We start from the raw sequence: 21,673 nt of genomic DNA on the forward strand, positions 1-21,673 counted from the left end.
TTACTGATGTATGACATGAGTTTCTCTGAGGCATTTCATTTCAAGGATGAAGCATCAAGGTAGAGTGGCGGTGCCGATTGCATGAGTTTGATTTTGAGGTATAACCTGATTTTCAGACACAGGGATGGATCTCGGATGGTGGTCTGTCTGAAGCTGTTTCTAGGCATTGGGTTGGGTGATATGCGCAAAATCAAATATCACAATATCTTTGTCCAGATACCTCAACATCATATTGTGATGGTATTGTGTTGATTATGTAATTGGTTTTCTTCATAACATTTTGAAAAAAGCAGATTGCAAGCTCAAAACGCCCCACATCGTGACACGTTTTTTTCACTATTGTTAAACAATTTTGGAAGTATAAAAAAGAACATAAGTGATTAAAACCAGAAAATACCAAAATTAGCCCTAATTGACCCATTGTCAGCCTTCTGATTTGTCCTGATTGGTCTGACTGCACCTGATGTTCCTTTTTACTGACACCAAGTTTAAAATAAGAATTGAATACACAGAATATCAAGAAGCAACTGAAAAACATGTTATTTCAATGGTAGTGGATGGAGCGAAAGGATTTGTGTCCAACCAAGAAACGGCAACCAATGGGTGCGAAGAGGGGCACAACCCCGGGTGGGACTTGACAAAGGGTCAATTGAGAGGCTGTTGGACATCTTTCACAGTCTGCCCACAGGTACCATTCTAATGCTGTCAATGTCAGCCCAGTTTCTTTTCTGCGAACAGCTGTGTACCAGCCTACTCTCTAACCACCTCCACCACAGCCATTTTAAGAAGCATTCCCTCCTTCTCCGCGGCTTGTGAGGAAAGTTTGGGGAAAGCTCCTCCACAGTGCCCTCCCATGTTAGGAGGAGGTTACAGGGAACATTTTCATGTGTTAGTCAAATGTGTTTTTGGCTTGAGATTAGTCTGTAGCCCAGGTTGAAACGGGAATGTATGGTTTGGTTTCGTGATATATTACAGACTAGACTTTTTTTGTATTTCTGATATTTGGGATTTTTGGTATTTATAGAAGTTAATTTTCACCACTGAATAACACCTGAATTGTGATTCTGACATAATATCAGAATTCAGAGTTATTTTCGCACAATTTTACACTGGAGCGGCCATTAGCTGAATTAGTGAGCCCGCCTGGGCAGCCAGAGGCCCTGGTTGTCGCAGGTTTGATTCCAGGCCAGGCCAGCAATGTGTCGATGTGTGTCCCTGAGCAAGACTCTTCACCCCTAATTGCTCACTGCTCCTAGTGATTATAGGATGGGTAAATGCAGAGGACGAATTTCACGTACGTGCATATATATACACATATATATTTATATACAGTGACAAAAAAACACCCCAAGGAGTGGGAACAAAATTATTATTATTATTAATTATAATTCAGAAGGGAGAAAAAAAACTTTCATATCAATAATCTTACATTTTATTCAGTGGCAAAAATGGGCTTCCATAGTTATTAATGCCTGCTGTCTTGACGAATACCTGCACCATAGTAGCTGGATGTCTGGTAACAGTAGGGGAGGAGAACGAGGCCAGGTATGTTGGTGAAAGAGCATGCTTAGGTTCCCATAAAACCCTCATTCCTGGGATGGAAGAGGAGGAATTTGTAAACAAACCCAAGGTAAACTGTTCATTAATGCGGAAGTCACATAACTCAGAGAGCCACAGGATGTCTAGACCACAGACAACATACATGAACCACACAGAACACACACACACACACACACACACACACACACACACACACACACACACACACACACACACACACACACACACACACACGTGCACGCACCTTGTGTACTGCACATGCACACATGTAGCCATGCATTTTCCTTTTGCACAATCTGTATATTTTGAAATTTGTTAACCATAATAAGTAGTTCTCAAGCCGTAACGACAGGCTTCTTTGACATTAGTTGAAGTATTTAAAAAAAAAGAAAACGAAGATAAAAATGAAATGAACTAATCAAACTCAGATTAGCCTTTTGGTTGGTCAATTTGAGCTCATAATTCAAATTATGTTGCTAGGATTAGAAAGATTTTCAAACTCAATTCCTCTTAAACCCAAGCAGATTTAGGTCTATGTCATTGTTATTGCTACCCCCCATTATGTCATTTTAAATGAAAAGAGGAAAATATTTTGCTGATGTTTTCGAAAATATCCATGGGTGGGTAGTTTGCTTGGTTGTTTATGTAGATTTTCAAGTCCAGACAGTGTCAGGGTTTAAAATGGTGGAAATAAAGAATGCACCTGATTCACAAAGGAGACCATTGAGTGCAGCTCAAGTCCTACACCAGTATCAAAGCACTTTGCAGCCAGAAGGCAACGATTAGCGGGGCGTAGCTCAAACCACATCTCTTGCAAACACCCGTACATAGACACCCACGCATATACACACAGCGCACACACGCTTACACAAACACATGAGCGCGCGCCCTCAAACCTCAGGTGCGTCCATATGAGACGCACCCTGTCTCTCCCCTCTCATCTGTTGAAAAGCAAAATATGGGCTCTTTTGGAAAGCAGTGAACCTGGTCAGCCAGTCTTGCTGTTTGTTAAAGCTCTAAAAACAACAACCCTTAGGCCAGAGCTCCGTTTCCCTTCACATCACATGGCCAAGGTTTCTGTAAGGAAAGACCTCGAAGCTAACATAGTTTTGTTAATATATTTTAGCACTATTGAATTGACCTTTAGTTGGCACACTGACTGCCACCATGTGATTTTAAAAGTGTTATTGCTGCACGACTCATCTAGAGAGCTGGTTTTATATCACATAAGGTGATGTTGAGGTCATGCATGCTAGCAAATTCCTTGGATTCCGATTAAGAAGTTATGAGTATGTAAAATACAGTTTACAGTTCACCCGTTCCATATGGTTGTAATAGTACAGTACATTTATTTTCTGTGGCTGATTGAGAAATATTTTCATATTTTAAAAACCTTTTTAAATTATTTATTAAATTACCATTGCCTGTAGGGATTTTGTTGTTGTTTCAATATCCATCATCATGAGATTGCCAAAACCAAAGATCTGTTATACAATGAAATTTGTAAAAAAAAAAAAAGAAAAAGAAGAATCATTTGATTCTCTAAATGTCCTTTTTAATGGTAAGTAAACGGAAACCTTATAATTTCTTCAACTGACTGGGAGAAATGGGTCAAATGAGAGTAGAAGGACTGTCATTATTACCATTTCCGACTCCATAGGGGAGCTAAGCGAACTGTTGCCGGGTCAGATCCGACACTGTGCTTCCTGAACAGTGGCTCCTGGCAGGGAAGAATCTGGAGCAGTACCTCAGATGGTTCCCAAAGGCCTGCGATCTGCCAGAGAACCGGCTGGTGAACCATTCTTCACACTCTACCCCCCCCCTCCAAAGCTGTTCATGACCTTGGAAGTGCTAGTGAAGGCATGGAAAATAAAAGCCAAACAAATACATCACTACTGGCTGGGAACGCACAGAGTGATGTCATCTGAAACACAACTGGCAGCGCAGTCGGAGCGTTATCTCCCCCCCCCCCCCCCCCCCCCCACACCCCCCACCTCCGCAATCCCTCAGCCAGCCATGGGGCTGATGAATTCTTTTGATACTTCAAAGAGAAGTGAAAAGGACAGTCTATCAGTTAACAACCCTGGGTGTTTTTGGATGGCTTTTAAAAAAGCGATAGTGGCTGTTATGGCAGTTCATTGGTGGAAGAGGTCAGCGGGCCACAGCCTTTTCTAATTACACCATGACCTTCCTGGGCAGGATGCATTCCGTCTGTCTGATTTCCATTTGGTTTTATACCTGTAATGTACTCCATGCACCTCTGCAGTGTCTGCAACTAATAGTTCCGTGCTCTGCCTGTGATCAGATTCACTGTTTCAAGGTTGACTTACGATTCTGTACATGTTTCTGTGACCCACGAGCCGCCTGGGTCCCAATGAACTTTTCTGGGTAGGCATTTTTTAGCGGCTGTGGTTGGTGGATTTCTTACTTAATCATCCAGGCACCCGCCCTAGATGTCACAGTGTTTGACTATTTAAAAAGCATGTGTGTGGGTGTTTATGGGGGAACCTCTGCTCACAGGCTTTGGCCTTGGGGCCCCTGCTCTCTCCACTTCCCTGGTTTGCTCATCCCTGCTCTGCTCCACGGCTCTGAAAGGCACACAGCATCTACAGATGAATGCCCTGCCATCCCTGGCTCAGTACGGCTTGAGACTGGGTGAACTAATGACCTCGGCTCCTTTGTGCCTGGCCTCAAAGGAAGAGGGGATAATGCTTTCTGCAAGGAGGAGCAACCCGCCTGCATGATCCCTCTTCAAATTCACTTCTTCCTCACCCAAATGATGGCATTTCATACTATGTTTTATTTGATGGCCCTACTGATAGTTGTACACGTCCCAGCTCAGCTGACATGAAGTTTAAGGAAGCCAAGAGTGGTTGGGGCAGCATGGATGAATCATCCATTAATCTCTTAAAAAGTAAATCGATCAACATTGGTACACACACTGACCAATAACAATAAATCCCTTAGTGCCATTTAAGCCTAAAGTAACAACTGGAGCGACTTGGATTCATGCTGAAAGTCACAAGGGGTTTAATCATAACACAGATTTTCAAACATGACACAAAAGAACAAGATTTGCCCTGGCCGTTATTGTTTGCTTATGGGATTAGGCTCTGTAGAAAGAATCGGATGGACGGCCTTTTTGCCACAACCTCTACCATTTAACATCACTGAAAAGGCTGTCGGCCAAGACTTCCAGTTGTCCAGCGGCTAGTGATGTTCTCATGACCTCACCTGGCCCCAGAAGAAGCTCTGCCTAATGGTCTGTACTAATGGCTAATCTAAATCTGTTGTTAAACCTATCTCCATGGCAACCCACGACCACAGACCGCACTGCGCTGGGAGGTTTCACGCATGGAAAGCAACTCTCTCTTTTGGCTTGGAGCTTTCTATATGCATATGGTGAGCCGCAGGAAGTTGCCAGTTTGGAAGCATGGGCGCCTTCTGAAGATGTTCCAAGGTTGACGGGGCAAGACCAGAACATGGGCGGTTGGAGAAGTCACGCCCGGTGCGACTCTCTTGTCCGCTCGTCAGGGGAGCTGAGTTGTGAACCCTGCCACCTCCAAGGCACACTGGCCTCAGGAGCACTGCTCACAGTCATGATTGATCACAGTATGGAAAACTGCTCAGGGTCATCCATCATCTATGTGTCCTCGGCTTGAACTGTACCAGCAGTGTCCATGGCAGGGAAGGTTGTACGAAAAAAAAAAAACGATACTGTCTGGGATGGCAGTAGAGGACATTCATGCAGTGTGCCACAAGTAAACCCCATGCGAGCGATTTCATTGTTTTTCAAGCAATTTCTCCATGGAAACTGCGTAATTGCACTTTTGATTCTAAACCATGATCGGGTGTAGTTCAGTTTTAAGAATGCTAATGAAGCTCCCACCCTGGCACTCACACACACATGCTAACTGGGTTAAAGATGTGTGCCCTCCCTTCTGGCCAATCAGTGTGTTGAGATACTCTTCTTTTAAGAGGGACCCTGTTTTTAATACAGACCTTTGCCATAATAGCCCTTCTTTAACTGGCCTCTCTGGCCTTCCTTGTGTCTAGTAGCCTACACATTAGTGTTTAGAGCATGGGCTGTTTTGGTCAGGTTGTACAGTACTTCAGTTGAGGAGCTTCAAGCACACACCATCTGACTCCACTGTCACCAATCAGTGGGCTCCGATTAGGATTAACTGTGTGAATGGTAATGAATGGGAGGTGAGAGGGTTATGTTCCCCCTAGCGTGGGAGCGAATTGGTGTACCTCAGTACCTCACTTGACCTGTCTGATTCTGAAGAGGCCTGTGGAGAGGCATTCAGACTGGGAACATTAAACACAATAGTGCCTGTATGAATATCAATAACATATTTTTGTTCCAGAAGTGGATCCACTGTAACACCAAAGCTTTAATTAAAGTATATTCTAGGCCTCATGGTATGACATTTAATTAAATTAAACTCAGTTTTATCATAGTGGCAAATCACAGTTATCTCAACATATTTTGGCAGACCCAACGTTTTACCCCCTGAGAGCAAGCATTTGGCGACAGTGACACCTGGTGATGGACAGGTACTTTACCCTTGTGCCACTACGTACATTTGTAACCATATAACCTCATGCCGTAACTAGGAAATCGCATATCTTTTGTCTTACAATCTGATTTAGCCTGTTATGGTTGAGATGTGGTAATCCTGTATCCTTCTGCCATTTCCTTTACTTCTGGTCCAGTGGATGATCATCATGATCATACATCTCATCAGCCATATCTTTGCATTGTCCTGCTGTCAATGTTTCTTCCTAAAGCCCAGGTGTTTTTTGAGTGATTCACTGAATACCTTTGTCTGTTTGTTTAAACAGTACAGCAGTACTGTCAAAAAGCTCTGCTAAAAGGATCACACAAAAATACCTCGGGGGGATTGTACTCAATTCATCAATAAGATATACAATGCATAATAATACATTACATATCAGTAACGACATCAATAGGAAGGATATTTTTACAGAAAAAAGAGGGATGGGGGCGGAGGGCAGAGGATACCACTCCTGTTAGGCTCTTTCCGTGGAGCTCGCTGAGGGAGTGTGTTGGTAAGGGGATAGAATTCCAATTGCACTTTGAGGACAGCCATGTTTAGGTCATTTTTTAAGAGTGGATAAGGAATTGAGATCTTGAATGGTTGATGGTAGGGCATTCCACATTTTGGTGGCAGCATAGTACAATGCATTTTCCCCCATGTTTGAGCCGAATCTAGGGGGAACAACTGGTCAGGCGAGCTCCCTCTGGTGTTATGCCCATGGGCATCTCTCACTAAAGAGAAGTAGTCAGACGTGAGATATACATGCGGACTTGCTGAGTTTATTTTTTGACCTTAAAAGAATGGATTCAGTTTTCTCAGGTATAATGACAGTTTGTTATCGGAAAGCCAAGTGCAGAATATTGCTGCAGCTCAATGCTCAGTGGGACTGCGGTGTCTTGAACACGCACAATTATACAGTACTGCAGCACTCCATTTTCATGATCGGTGGTGTTTCAGAGCACACCTGTGCTCCTTTGTGTAGGCTCTCCTTAGGTAGGGCAGATGCCTCATCAGTATTCACACATCTCCTCACATGGAAATGATGGTTTAATTAACTTGCGTGGTATCAGGTGGCATATCACACCGTTCCCCATATCTGTATCCCCAATGCCCTTTTGTAATGCCTCCCTGTTAGGAAGCAGCCTGAAATAAAACATGTGGTAGAGCTATTGCTTTGCTCAGATATTTTTCCCATACCCACTTAAATTGGCCATTTATGAAGAGGAATGGGAAATGTCAGCTTCCCTGCCCAGTGCTACCCTCCTCCCTGAGCCCTTCTCCCAGAGACACACACACAAACCCCTCCCAATCTGTCTCCCTTCCCCTGGGGCCAGTGGTAAAGACATTCCAGGGCTCGGACCGCTGCGAAGCATTGCATTCGAGAGAAAAAATGAAAAAAAGAACTGAGGCAGAGACAGAAGAAGGGAAGCCAGAGAGACGGAGAGAAATGGAAAGGAGAAGAAGAGAGAGAATATGGGAGCCAGTGTGAGATCAGACAGCTAGACAAGAGACTGAGAGAAAGAAACGTTAGTATGGGAATGCATGAGTTTTGGACACAGATGATTCTGCAGTCTTGCCATGCATGCAGCTTAACTTTACGTTAAGCAGCTAATTTGCTCTCATTAGCCAGCGTGTATAGATTTAAGCTGAGGCTTTCAGAGCTTCAGGAACCATCCTTGTTCTTCCTGACAAGTAAAAACTAAATGCCTGCCAGACTAGTGGTGGTTTTCTCTCCACAGGGACTACCAGCAGAGATAAGGGGGGGGGGCTGTTGTTCCAGCAAGGAATTTCTTCTACAATGTGATGTGTGATGAGCTTGTAACATTTCAGCTTGGAAAGTCTGTCCATCCTTTTTTTGGTAATTTTTTATATACAGGAGAATGTAATAAAATAATGTAAGAAATATGAGGCCTTGTGTCAAAGAGGACAAAATATTGAACTGTGATCAAGGTTCAAGGTTGTACTTTAATATTACATCTTGTGTACAGGTACATAAGAGTAAAACCTATTTTGGTTTGGCTTCCTTCAGACAATGCAGCATAGATAATATGCTACATTGATAATAACAGAATAATGATAGAAATCGTAAAAAGATTTAAAAGAAAAGAGTGCAAAAAAGAGAAAAAAATAGAGCATCATCAAATGTACATGTGCATATAATCTTGGTATATTGTATACACCAACAAAATGTTTTCCCAGTAGCTGCCACCTAACTTTGTGCAAACACACAGTATATTCTATATACAGCAGTGATACAGTGATTGCATCTTTTTTTGGTCTGTCTTGACTCTTCAGTCGTGGCAAGAAATGAAGCCAGGTGGAAATTGATCTCACTGCACTGGCTCTTGATGTTATCACATTTATCTTTCATGAAGAAGACTCACACTGCAGCTGGCATGTTCTGCGGATTGAAACGCATGGAATTTCCCTCATATTATTTTAGTTACTGACATCAGTCTGTCTTTTTATGTCTTAAGTCTGACGGTATTTTATTTTGACTGTTCCTATGGCTACTGCTGATGAACCAAAGTGACCTCCCTGGGCAAAACACTGATGACCCTCGCAGGAACCTTGGATTGGCTATTAGTCAGCGCTGAAGACGCGTCTTTGAACAATAATAATCAGCCTCATCTTAATTATTTCAAAGTCTAAATAGTATTAGTATTTTATTGATAATGAAGACCCTCCCCCACTCTGTACTTGCTGTCTTGGCTCTCTCTCTGCTCTCTCTGTGGGCTGCCTGTGTGTTAACCATGACAGCTTTTGTCAGGCTGTCACCCAAGTCTCGGAAGTACACAGGGAATTCACACTGGCACTCAGTCTAGCAGGAGAATTCCCCCTTTGGTGGATTGCTCTGTGGTCATGCAGCTTTGTGTGTTGACTAAAATAATCTGCATTAATTATAGCCTTTCTTCACTCTCTCTGTGGTTCATCAAATTAACTAGAGAGAGAAGCTAATAGAGGGTGGGTGGTTGCTTACACACACACACACACACACACACACACACACACACACACACACACACACACACACACACACACACACACACACCTTGTCAGAAACTGAAAGGTGCACTCAAATATAAACATATGTATGTGCACTGTTCATACTGTACATACATAAGTTTATATTTGAGTGCATCTTTCAGTGTGTGTATATATATAGATATATGTATGTATGTATGTATGTATGTATGTATGTGTGTGTGTGTGTGTGTGTGTGTGTGTGTGTGTGTGTGTGTGTGTGTGTGTGTGTGTGTGTGTGTGTGTGTGTGTGTGTGTGTGTGTGTGTGTGTGTGTGTGTGTGTGTGTGTGTGTGTGTGTGTGTGTGTATATATATATATATATATATATATATATATATATATTGAAGTCACAGAAAATCTCCTCTAAGCTCAGCTGATGCCCACATGGCTGGGTTCTATAGTTTTCAACTTTTGTGGCAAGTGAAGTAGCACAGTTTGAATACTAAGTGCCCCTTTGTTTGGCATAAGCTCATCCTACGTAGCACAAGGACACGGTTACATCCACTGGTGGAACGCTCGTGCTTCTTGTGGACCATAGAGGAAACTCTGCTTTCGCTGGCAGTGGGGGTGGAGGGTTCTTTTTTTTTTTTTACATTCTCTCACACAGAGTGACAGATCATATTCCACTGCTCAGATTTACTTGAGAGGCAGGCGACACAATCCAGAATTACACCCCGAAAAGCCATTTCGAAGCATTCAGCTGTGCTACCATCTCCTCACATACTAGCAGGGGCAAAATGGGACTCATAAACCATGCACGAAAAAATAAATGTGCTTAAATTCACTGTGGTTGACTTTTATTTGGAGAGGCTGGTCACTTTGCCAAATAGACCGAATAAAGGCCTTGAACAACCAAAGACGCTAGCTGGACTACTGTTTACTACATGTTACTATATTCAGCAAGCAAGGAATTATGTATTTCATCATAACACTATTCATTTATTTATTTATTTATTCATGTAAAGTCTCATGCATTGAGATCCCCCTCCTCAAATATTCTTCTATTGTCCCTTGAAATACTTAAAGTAATACTTTGAATAAGTCGAGTATTTAACTTAACGCTCAAAGTCAAATGTTCCATCTGCATACTGTTACTGGCAGGGCTTGGAAAACGGGACATGGTGTTTGACTTAAGGATTTCAGTATGACTCAAACTGGCCTAGTCAGATAATCAATTTCCAATTTAATATTTATTTAGCTTAATCAATGTCTCAAAATAATATTCAGAATTTTTATGGGCAGGGCATGTACTCGTGGGCTCTGGCCATTCTCTTTGATGAGGAAGAAAGAGCATGCAAGAGACTGTAATCATTTTTACATCATCTTGGGGCAGTGCTGTATAATTAGAAAGGGTTGATTTCCTTGACCACAGCAGGGGCTGAAATTGCAGGCCTTGCCCCAATCGGGAGTTTAGGAAAGCAACTGAAATAGCGCTGGCGAGTTTCCATCCTTGTGTCTCTCTGTGTTATATAGCATGGGTCAGATGGTAGTGCAGTTACTGTAAAGGCTAACTTGTACTTCACAGAACAGCCTTTTCAGTAGAATATGCATCGTTTTTGGCAGTTGATACTTGATACAACAAAGTATAAATTTGCCCATAGTAACACACTGCATCCTGTTCAGCTGTGCTTGGATGGCCAGCTTTTATGTGGTGCATCTTGTTTTCAGAAGCATCACCCCTAATTACAACTTTGTCATAATCTCTTTAGCATGTATTATGGTCAAAAGCTGTATCGCCCACGAGCTGGCATGGACACAGCACAAGAGCACTCCAAAGGCAGCTTTTATGATCTGATACTGGGTGTAGCCAATGGTATTTTGTTTTATGGGTTTAAAGATATGGTGACAATGAGGATATATTGACACAGACAAAAAGTGTTTCTGTCTAATACCTGATTGCTCTATAATGGGAATGGTTGTCCATTTTGATGATGACTTCACCTAGAGCTGTGATGCATAAATGGATAGGTTATTTCCTCTTTGCAACACAGAGAAAGCCTAGCTGTGCAACACACAGCTGCTGCAAAGCTAAAGCAAGGATTCCTATTGAAACTGCTCAATATTGATTAAGTTAAGAGCCTCTGTTAACTCCAGAATACTATTTCTAACTACTAAAACGACTACACTTGCTGTACTTCATCTGTTGTCAAAACAAAATCAAAGAAAGGTGACAGCAATTATGTTACCTCAGTTCACTGTTTACTTGTGGTTCACTTCACATACATTACTTTGACTTAATGGAGAGTAAGTCCTTTACCACATTTAGTGGATGGCAAATATGCCTCTTTGGCAGGAGTAATTTAAACATCTTTGGCTAAGTAACTTGAAAGTCCAATAAGCACTATAACTCAATACCCTCCAAAGGAAGTAAGACTGTAGTATAAGATTTCTGACCGGAAGATGATCCGATTATGTCATTCTTTTGGAAGCATAGAGAATTCCCATACATCTTTCTCATTAACTGCCTTTAGACTACATCTGTTTTTGTCTTTATCTTTCGTAAAATATGAAGTTTGTGTTGTCAATTGATATTCCCTCATGAGTTGTTGAATTCTTAGTTTGTGAATTCCATCCAATATAACACAATATTCTGTTGTGCTGGACCTGCTGAATGTGGATACATCTCTTGCCAAAAGGTTACAGGTTCCACAGGTCATGGCCTTGGCTGAGTGACTGGCGGACCACTTCACAAGGTAGAAACCAATTGGGGGTATGCAGAGAGGTGCCGTTGTGACCTTGCCGCTTCCTGCCTCTGGCGTTCTCCTTTGTTTTGGAGCTCCTTTTAAAACACAGGACCGCTTTGTGTCCCCTGTGGCGAAGCAGAGACTGGACGAAAACATCTCTCTCTGTTTCTGATTAGCCCCGTGGCCAGCAGCACTCGGTTCCCCTGAGGAGAGGAGCAGAGCAGTAATCGTAGCCTACCACTTGCACTCCTGTCTTTTTTGCGATTGGTTCAAATCTCCAGCTGCAGACAGGCGTCGTTGCTAATCTGAACAAGTCTCCCCAACGAGAGACCCGTACAAGCATGGTCCTGAAAGCAGAACCAAAGCTAATTGTCATTACTGTGGTTTGCCACAGCTGCGATTATGATCTCGCTGGGCCTGGTGACGCAGAGGCTGTATTATTAGAGGTTGATAATTCATACATTTTAATTTGTGGCCATGATGAGTGGACAACTTTAATGCCACAGAATAGATTACCTCGCTCTGCGCTGGCTCCATGACTGGAATAGTCTTTCCATGCAGGATTGGCTCTCGGTGATGCAGGACCTGTGTTTTTTCCATCTAGAGCAAGGGTTCTGCGGAGCGACCTAGCAGCCAGGTGAAATCATTTGCAGGTCTCTAGGGGAAAAAAGGCCTGGAATGTGCAGACCATCAAACAAAGGAAGAGTGGACTTGATAGGACACAGAGAAGGAATGTAGGCATTATCCAGACCGAGGCTTGAACCTGATAGCCGAAGCAAAGAAATAATAGTCTTTCTGTAAAGACTGATAATTTGAGAGTACAGTGTGCATAGGAGAAACATTGCACAAATCTATCGGCTTGAATGTCAGACTGGATTAGATTCCACACCAGCACAACCAGCTCAGCAGGTTCCTGTGTTTTGAAATTCTTTGACACTGCTGTACAGTTGCACACTAAGGCAGACTTTTCCATGGGAAATAAGAAACATTGTTTACCCTTATTTTGCTATAGATTGGAAGCGGTGTGAAAATGGACTCTCCTGAACGTATCGTCAGGTTTCATGTTTTATAGGTTACTGCTGTGGGCTTTTCTGATGGCTTATCGGGCCACTGCGCTCGTAGGAGATGTGAGAGTGCACATTCCCATAGGTTAGGTTATCCGTTTTAAGCCGTAGCCTTGTGAGCACGTTGCTAGCAGGTTGTTAGAGAGATAAAGTTGGGTCTTTTGCCCTTGGCATCTCTAGTTTCACCACTTAGAACTCCAACCTAGAATATTTTATGACAAATTATTTTAACCACTAACACAATAATGTGCTGCTCAGACTTTTTGCTCTTATATTTTATTATTTATTGTCTAAACGGTATTAGGAAAAAACACTTGGGTCATGTTTGGTGAATCAGTATTTATAGTTTGGATGAGGGCCGCATGCCAGGGTGCAGAATGAGTCACACAAATGTTATCTAAGCTCAAGTGGTCAATGATAGAGCTTTTATTTACTGTGCCAACTGAGTGTCCTTCCCCATGTGCCCCTGTGGCATGAGAGAAACTCACTGGCCCATGACCTTAGGTTTAAATACACACCATTTGACTGTACATTCTCATGAGTCTGTCTGACCCCCCCCCCCCACCACCACACACACACTTCTATGACTAGTCTGGCTTTTGTGGGCACCACAGACAGTTTTTAAATGGCTTGATTTGATATATAGATATTTGATATTAATTTGATCAGACACGCCCCCCGTTATATAAGCCCATTCAACTTCAAACTCCATGTTAACCACGTTCGACTCATTGAAAACAGGTATGTGTGTTTTCAATGTGTCATGGTTAACATGGAATTTGAAATTGAATGGGCTTATATGTGGAAGAGGATGTGTCTGATCCAAATGAATTTCAAATATCTAAATATTGTATCAAGCGACTTGCACACAAAAGCCAGAGTAGAAGTTAAAATTACCCCAGAAGTCTTTGAAAGTGAAATACCCCTTTTAAGGAAAGCATAGTGAATTCCCATACCCACATAACATTTTCTCTTAGCTGGGTTTATCTCAGTGAAGCACAAAGAAGTGATATATTTTTGAACAGTCTTCCTTTTCACAAGCCCTACAATGTCAGTGCAAAGTTGATTTGATATGATTGTAAGTGATATCACATCCTAAAAGTTCTCCTATTTCTCTTTAGCAGGTGAAGTCCACAGCCACTGTACCCAGAGGAAAGGCCCACCTGAAGGAATCCCTCAGCTCCATGAGCCTGGCAGTGCTCACCCTTACGCCCAAGATGATGTGTTCAGGCTGAGTCTGGCGAAGGGGGTGTCCATGTCCCTGCCCTCCTCACCTCTCCTGCCACGACAGTCCTACATGATGCCCTTACGTGCTAGCAAAAGATCACCAGGTACCAGTCTAACGACATCTCCCGCCTTTCAATAACAAACCATACAATAGGTCATTCTCCTAACCTGGACACAGGGTTTCTCAAGCGCCATCTCAAAAACTGGGAGTGAATGTGGCAACAGATGAGGCAGAGCAAGTGAAAAAAGATTTGATATCCTTCATGACTTTTTAAATGATGACACCCACGTTCACTTTCTGATTGGGTTTAATCAGTCACAACGTGGCCTTCCCTGATTTGTTACGTCCCTATCATATGACAGAGAGAAAACCAAGTTTGTATTTCCAGTGGTTAATTCAGCATGGATATTAAATTACAGGCGTTACTGACCTTGTTGTCTATGCTAGCAGTTGTTCTTCAGTAAAATGTATAATGCTACTACTGCCTATATGTGCAGGAGGCAAACGCATTATGATGTCCACATGTGGAAGGAGCAACAACAAAAATGAGGCTAGTCTATCACCAGAAAGGGGAAACATTCTTTGAATGTACAAGCGTTTGACTACAAGTACTGTTTCACGGATGTTGTGTTGTCAAATGGTATCATGTCTGCCATGTGTATTATGGACATTTTCATTTTAGAATTTGTTTTAAAAGAAAACACATTAGTGTGGATGTAGCCTCAGACTCCCTATCAACGGTTTTATATTTAACAAAACCCTCAAGTGAGAGATCCCAAGGTGCATCCACTACATCATAATTCAACAAACTCCTCACTTTATGCTCTCAGAATGCAGAATGGATTTTCTATTCCGCACCATAGACCCTGGATCTGCCATCAAGCTTAGAGTGCTGTTAGCACTTTGAGAACTACCGCTTTTTCAACACTAATCCCATAGTTACCGGGACTGTATCAGTCTCTGTGGACTTCCTGTTAAAGTGAAGTTTCCTGTCTACCTTCGGGTGCTATTGTGTCAGCGTTGAACATCTGACAGCATTCCACGATTGACAATCCCCTCTTAGCCCTAAAACACTGCTGCTTTCAGCCTAGCGTTCTCAGACACATGTCAAACTGCTCTGGTTAGTTATCAACCTTGGAAAATACAAAAGATACAGAGCTAGACAAAATAGAGTGAGAGACAAAATATAGAGTGATAATAAAGGACAGCGAGACCATCCTGTTTCCCTACAGATGGAATACTACATGTAAACACCATGTTCCAGGGGTTTTGTTTGTCTTATTTGATCAGCTTCTGTGAGGATGGTGGTCCGTACGACGGGTCCACTTTATTGGCTCCTAATGGGCATGTGTTTAAGCTGTATCTAATTATCAGTCCTCCCTGGCTGCTTCTCTTCGCCATGTTCAGAACGTCGCTCATCAGCAGCTGTGGGGTGCTCCATCTTCAAAGCAAGAGGGCACGGTTGTATCTAGACTTGTTTCAACCTGAGTCTTTTGTATTCTGAATCTGAAGACTTAGCAAAGAGGGTAGAAATCTTTTAAGTGGTCACTCAGCTCCCTCTCACATCTGGGAGTCATCTGGGGGCTATCTTGCCTTTGTTTAGAGTGGCAGAGGCTTTGATCTGTCCTTTAGTGTAAGATGTGTTGAAGTGTAGGTTTAGGTCTTACACAGTGAAGCATCTGGTATGGTTTGGGATGTAGGCCTACTTACACTGTCCAAGTTCATGTTCATGTTATTTTGAGGTCCAACTTGAATTTGAGTTTATTTTGAATGAGGTTTCTAATGGAGAAGAAACCCGTTTCAATATTCAGCTACAGATTGGCATAAGGACATTTCCCCTATGTTTTCATTGGGGAAGTCTTAATTTTAATGCACTCCAAATCACTTTTAAAATCTAATGGACCTTGCAGGGTGGGTGAAATTGCAAAAGCAGCGCTGTGCAATATTTAGTTTGAAAGGTACAGTCTGTAATCGTAAATATGCTTACTCTGTACTTTATAGGGCTTAAAAGAAAATCAAAGGAAAAAGCTACACTATTTATAAAGTATAAAAGAAAACTGTCAAGTAGACGAATGTCGGATCCATATCTCAATGCCATTTGAGTTCACCTGCACAGTCAAGTTAAAAATATATTCACATACACATTCATCATTATTATTTGCAATGAATGTTTAGAACTCATCAAAGTGAACATTGATGAAATGCACATTTACATTGATTGATTGATTGATTGAATATGTTATTAACAGTTTGCAAAAAAAAGCACCGAAAGTACAGTTCTATACAAGGTCTGCTAAAAGGATTAAACCCAAGAAAGCACTATGGCTTGTTTCCATTGGGGTCCATGTGTATTCAATTCATCGAAAACAGTGACAGTGACGGGGAGGGAAGGAGAATGGTGTATAGAGAGCGGGACTAAGTGAGGAGGAAAGAGTGTGTGTGAAGGTGAAAAGGCCCCTGGAGAGAAAAGAAGGAACACTCATTAAAGGCACATTCCCATGAGGGTGCACTCAGGCAGAGAAGAGGGGGAAAAATAGACTTGACAAGATAGGATGTCGGGACGTACAGGGCAGGAAGGGGAGTCAAGGCTGGGGGGGTCGACTGTAGGCACTGTTCCACTGTCCTCACAGGTGAGTGTGAAAACCCGCAGGGAGAGAGATCACACCTCCGGTTAATAAACACATACTCCAGGAAATGTCTCAGCTCTCTGACGAAAACAACCTGGGGCTGCAGTGCTGTATTTTGTCTCGCTCAGCCTTGCTGAAACCATAGAAGCAAGCAGACGTCACACTCCCTTTTACTGTAAAACGCATCACGCCATGTGTGTTTGTGTGTTTATGCGCACGCACATGTGCTTTTATCTTTCACCCTGGAATAAATGGTGTGACACAGCATCTTGTCATTGTTATCATTACTGTTTGGTTTGAAAGTTTATGCTTGATCCAAGCAGCTTAAATGCATCTAGACTGCAGTCTCCTAGAGAAAGGTCCCAGGGGATGACCACCACTATGGACAGCTAATACTACCAAACACCTTCTGGTGATTGGTTCATTTCTGCTCACCAACCTATCTATCCTTATTACCCTCCTCCCCAGCCACCCCTGCACGGTCACACTGACAGGATGTGGTTTCCGCGACTGTGAGCGCATTTTGTGGCCCGGCCTTGTTTCCTGACAGATTGGATAATGTACGGCGTTGTGGAAGGCCCCCCCGACTTAATGGGTGTTCTTTTCATGAAAACTTCACAGGGGACAACAGAGAAACATTGAGTTAATTAGGAGCGTGACGGATGCCCAAGCCACACAGGCTTCGACGCTGTTGGCTGCCACAACTTTGATCAGCTAAGCCCAGAGCTTAACCATCAAACACAGCCCCCTGACATGTGTTGAACAGGACCCAGCCTTTACTGTGTTGAACACTTTAGGGGTCCACAAAAGGCCCAAAAAAGGAGGGGAGGATACTAGAGGAATGCTGTCTATAATTGTCCAAGATAACTCGCTCCATAGCATAGGTCAGGGGTCAGTGTAGCTTGTCCAGGTTTGGAACCTCAATTATTGGTGGGGGGAAACATCAGACTGGTCCTTGAGCTTTAAGGAGCACCCTCCTCTGTGTCATTGGGATACAATGCTTCTGCTCCCCACATCTGTACTTCCAGCGTTGGTCTCTTGGGCAACTCCACAGTGACCCCCTCTGGTCATGATAGGTCACTGTGCTACCCAGTGGGATTAATAGCATCTGTCCTCCTCAAGGTCGCCCTGCTATAAGCTCTGTGGTGTGCTTTTGTAATGACGGCTCCCCCGAGGCTGTTTGGTGATTGAACCGCATTCAGAAAAGCCTATTTCCCCTTTACCATATTCATATTTACAATCACCCTGCCTGTCTATGAGATGAGACCCGTAACAGTGCTGCCTTCAGTTCTGTGCTCCATAAGTGTCTATGAATTTCCACTAAGTGAATGGACATGGGTGGATGCAGTGTTAACCACTTAAACCCTATATACTTCGTTGTATCTTAAATAGCTACATTAGCTGCTTTTCAAGGCTTGAAAAGCTTGTAGATATGCTATTTTGGGCAAATATTTGCCTATTTTTGGCTAATGTTATATTTAAACAATTTTGTTTTTTGCTGAATGTTCTATTTTTGCCGAATGTTCACCTGTTATGACATTCCCAGAATAGGGACACTATAGTTATACTGTATGTGGTTAATACATCCACCACTTGTGTGACCATTCTCAAGTCACGTGGGCAACCATTAGCCCCATATCCCTCCCTGTCTGCCTTCAAGGGAGCATAAAACGGCAGTTCATATAATATTTATTGCTACCATGGGCTGCTTGTCATTTTAATTGGTGTATATATGCCATGAGGCTTGGGGAAGATCAGGTCTCTGGTAGACCATTTCACGTGGAAATAATTTCAACTTTCATACTCTGATGGGGGGGGTTGGATAGAGGCTTCAGCTTCCTTTGGTTCAAAGACTGTTATATTTATCTATCACTCGAGCAGATGTGCACATCAGTGAAAGAGAACACAGTTCAGTGCTTTGGAATGATATCTCTGTCAGAGGATTTGAAAATGCCCCCCAAACTTCCTGTTGGCCATCCAGGCATGGAGGTGACCCTGCTGTTAATGCTATTAGACTGGATGCAATCCTGCTGTGGTGAAACACAGTGCGGATGCTTCCACTTAGTAAGTCATTCTCAACCTCAAGGAAATTCAGTGAACCTCCCCCGCCACCCCCCGCCAACTACACAGTCCTTGCCTAGCCGGAGCCAGCTGTGTTTGGAAGTTGGATCGGGTGGAATTATTTTTTGCTCACAATGGGTTGACACATAGATCTCCTTGTTGCTTATCTCTTCCTTATCTGTACTTTGTGGCTGGTGTTGCTGAGGAGCTCCACGGTTCAGTCAAAAGTTCCTTGGCTGGCATCCATGAGTGATGATGAACTACGTCCATTATCGGCCAGGATGAAGGGCTACCACATAGATGTCAGCTTGGCCTCCCCCAGAAACACCTCACATAGAAGGACTCTTAAGAGAGGTCACGAGGAAGATAGAAATGAGAAAATCCATTTCTCTCTTGTATAACAAATAGCCCTATGGTCATTTGACACGTCCTTTTAAATGCATCGAGAAAAAAACATCTTGAGCCTTTCATGTTGATCACTGACCTTTTCCCATTTTGATATGTCAGAGAGACACTTTTTCTAGAGCAAAATATCACAATAGGCAATAATTGGATTTTTAATACAATAGCAGTGCCTGACGGGTTATTGATTTGGCGGAGCTAAGGGAATGCATAAATACCAAATATTGGCAATGTTTCTCTGAGCAAAGCTTGAAGACAGATATTAACACAATAGGCAGTGCGACAAAGATCCATATTCACATCAATGTAGAATCGTAGGAAAGTCATGTCATGGTTGATAGATCTTGATGAAGAACTAATGGTTTCACAACAGCTGTGTATGTTTTTCAGCACACCTAATAATTAAAGTGCAGTCATTCATTAATGTAAATGTGATTTCCAAGGACAGTTTATACTTGAACTGAAGCAACTTCTTATATTAGACAGAGACTTATATCACAGGAGTGATTGTGATAGGAATCTTTTCATCACCCTGGCTGTGACTCATTTCCAGGCTTGTTTCTCTCAGTAATAATATCACCTTTAATATGTCCCCGCTGAATAGTTTTTAATCTCCCTTTCAAATCACAGGTTTAGTCATTCAAAAGACAATGACAATCAGAGATTCATTAATTATGTTCCCATACATGCAAAGATGTAATTGTCACGAAACTGCCAGACAGATCTACGAAACACCTCACTATTTAAACAAGAGAGAGTTGAGTCTCTCTTCAACCCCAGTGGCGTCACATTTTGATGTGCGTTCTGCCGCTCTCCCAAAGTCCCCTCTGGGGTATTTGCAGCAGAACCGCAACTCCCTGGTGGATATTGATGCCTCTCTGCGGCGCTGAGCTTTAAAAGGCCTTGTGATGCTGCAGAGGACCCATTTTTAAAGGAGCCCTGATGGAGGTGCAGTGAAAAGTTCTATTCAATTCTTCACTTCAGTACACTCTGTGCATTGGCTTCTTAACACGTGCAATCCCCTTTCTCATCGTCTGTGAATCCCCATCTGGCCCACCGCCTCAGTGACCATAGCTAACCGAAACGTTTGTTTTATTCTTAACCCAGTGCTCCCAGTAGAATCGGGACGCTATCGAGGTGGATTGTTAATTCTCTGGTGTTGTAGGAAGTGGAGCATCTACTGTAGCGTTAATGTTAAGATGTTTGAGCTTGGGCTCATCTTTAGAAAATGCATGACCATGCTCTTATTAGAGATCAGTGAATAATTTATATAGCTGCACATACAGAAGAACAGCATGTGTGAAACTACACACGGCTATCAAGCATGTAGTGTTGAAAGGATAATGAATCTCTCACAGTGGTACATTTCGGAAATTGCATGAGAAAACGGGATAATAAAGCGCAGTCTATGAATAGGCAATGAAATATAAATTTGCATTCATATGGTTAAGTTTACTCTCTGTCATGCCATACTCTCTGTCGTGCCAATGTATGAGGCAATGATTAAGTATAATTAATACCATGTCTCAACTATTTTAGACATGTAATTAATAAAAGACGCATTTGTTTAAAAAAGATGAGGTTTAGCTCATAATGAGAAGACGGGGTACTTTCATATGTTCCCCTAGAGACAGCCAGTGAATTACGTCTAACTGAAATTCTTACGTTGCACTCGATTCCGTTTCAGCATTCTTTTATGCCTGAATATATTACATTTCACTTTTTAGATGTGGAATGACATTTGGGTGCATAAAGGAGGGTATTGTCAAAGCTCTTTCACTGTTGTTGCTGCACAGAGGACACTCTGTCCCATTGACGAGTTGAAATGTGAAGAAGTCAAGAGTCCACGTGGAAGAATGTTGGAAGAACTCCTTGATCATCTCCCCGTACACGAACAATCCTCCTTTTTTCCCCCACATCTGTGTGATTGACATCAGCTGGACGTCATTAGCGGTTGTCCACAGGTATACTGCGTTTTGGTATTTGTGCACATGCGTGTGTGTGTGTGTGTCTGCTGGTTGACAGCTCAGTGGTCATGGCCTCCTGAGTATTGAACTGGCCAATATGCAGGGTGTCCTCAGCAGTCCCATCTCGTCGACCTGCTTCTCCCCAGAGACCCTCCTCTCTCTCTCTCTCTCTCTCTCTCTGTCTCTCTGACTCTCTCTCTCTCTGTTCCCCATCACTCATGTCACTGTCTCACCTTTACCCGAGCCTTCTGAGCCTGGTGTACTTTCTTTTCTTTTCTTTTCTAGCTAAATAAAAACCCTTTACTTGGACTTGTTTACTTTATAAGAACCCATGCTGAAATAATGCAGACAGATTAGTGGAACAGTAGAAACATTTCAGTTGGTATATCACAAGAATGGAGTGTGTCCTGCTGCCCATTGGATGAATAGAAACCTGGCTTATTTGTCCTATGTTGTCAGTGACATAGTTTTTTCTTTTTTTTCCAGCCC

At 42.6% G+C, this 21,673-nt stretch overlaps 1 protein-coding gene across 8 annotated transcripts in view; it reads left to right on the top strand.

Annotated features, from left to right (window-relative positions):
• tanc1b (tetratricopeptide repeat, ankyrin repeat and coiled-coil containing 1b) overlaps positions 1 to 21,673 on the top strand; it is a gene marked incomplete at its 3' end in the record, with an annotated part of 133,343 nt that overhangs the window by 22,794 nt on the left and 88,876 nt on the right. For 5 of the 8 annotated variants that reach the window (XR_013934948.1, XR_013934949.1, XM_080456950.1 and 2 more), the window contains exon 3: positions 14,021 to 14,230. Coding sequence is in view for 5 of the 8 variants with exons in the window: in XM_080456950.1 (XP_080313076.1) it covers positions 14,021 to 14,230 (210 nt within the window). The remainder of the gene's footprint in view (positions 1 to 14,020; positions 14,231 to 21,673) is intronic. The other 3 variants (XR_013934950.1, XM_080456951.1, XM_080456953.1) reach the window with 1 other exon arrangement.

The sequence above is a fragment of the Gymnoscopelus braueri genome, assembly GCF_963280865.1.
Source record: "Gymnoscopelus braueri genome assembly, chromosome: 18".
Taxonomy (NCBI): domain Eukaryota; kingdom Metazoa; phylum Chordata; class Actinopteri; order Myctophiformes; family Myctophidae; genus Gymnoscopelus; species Gymnoscopelus braueri.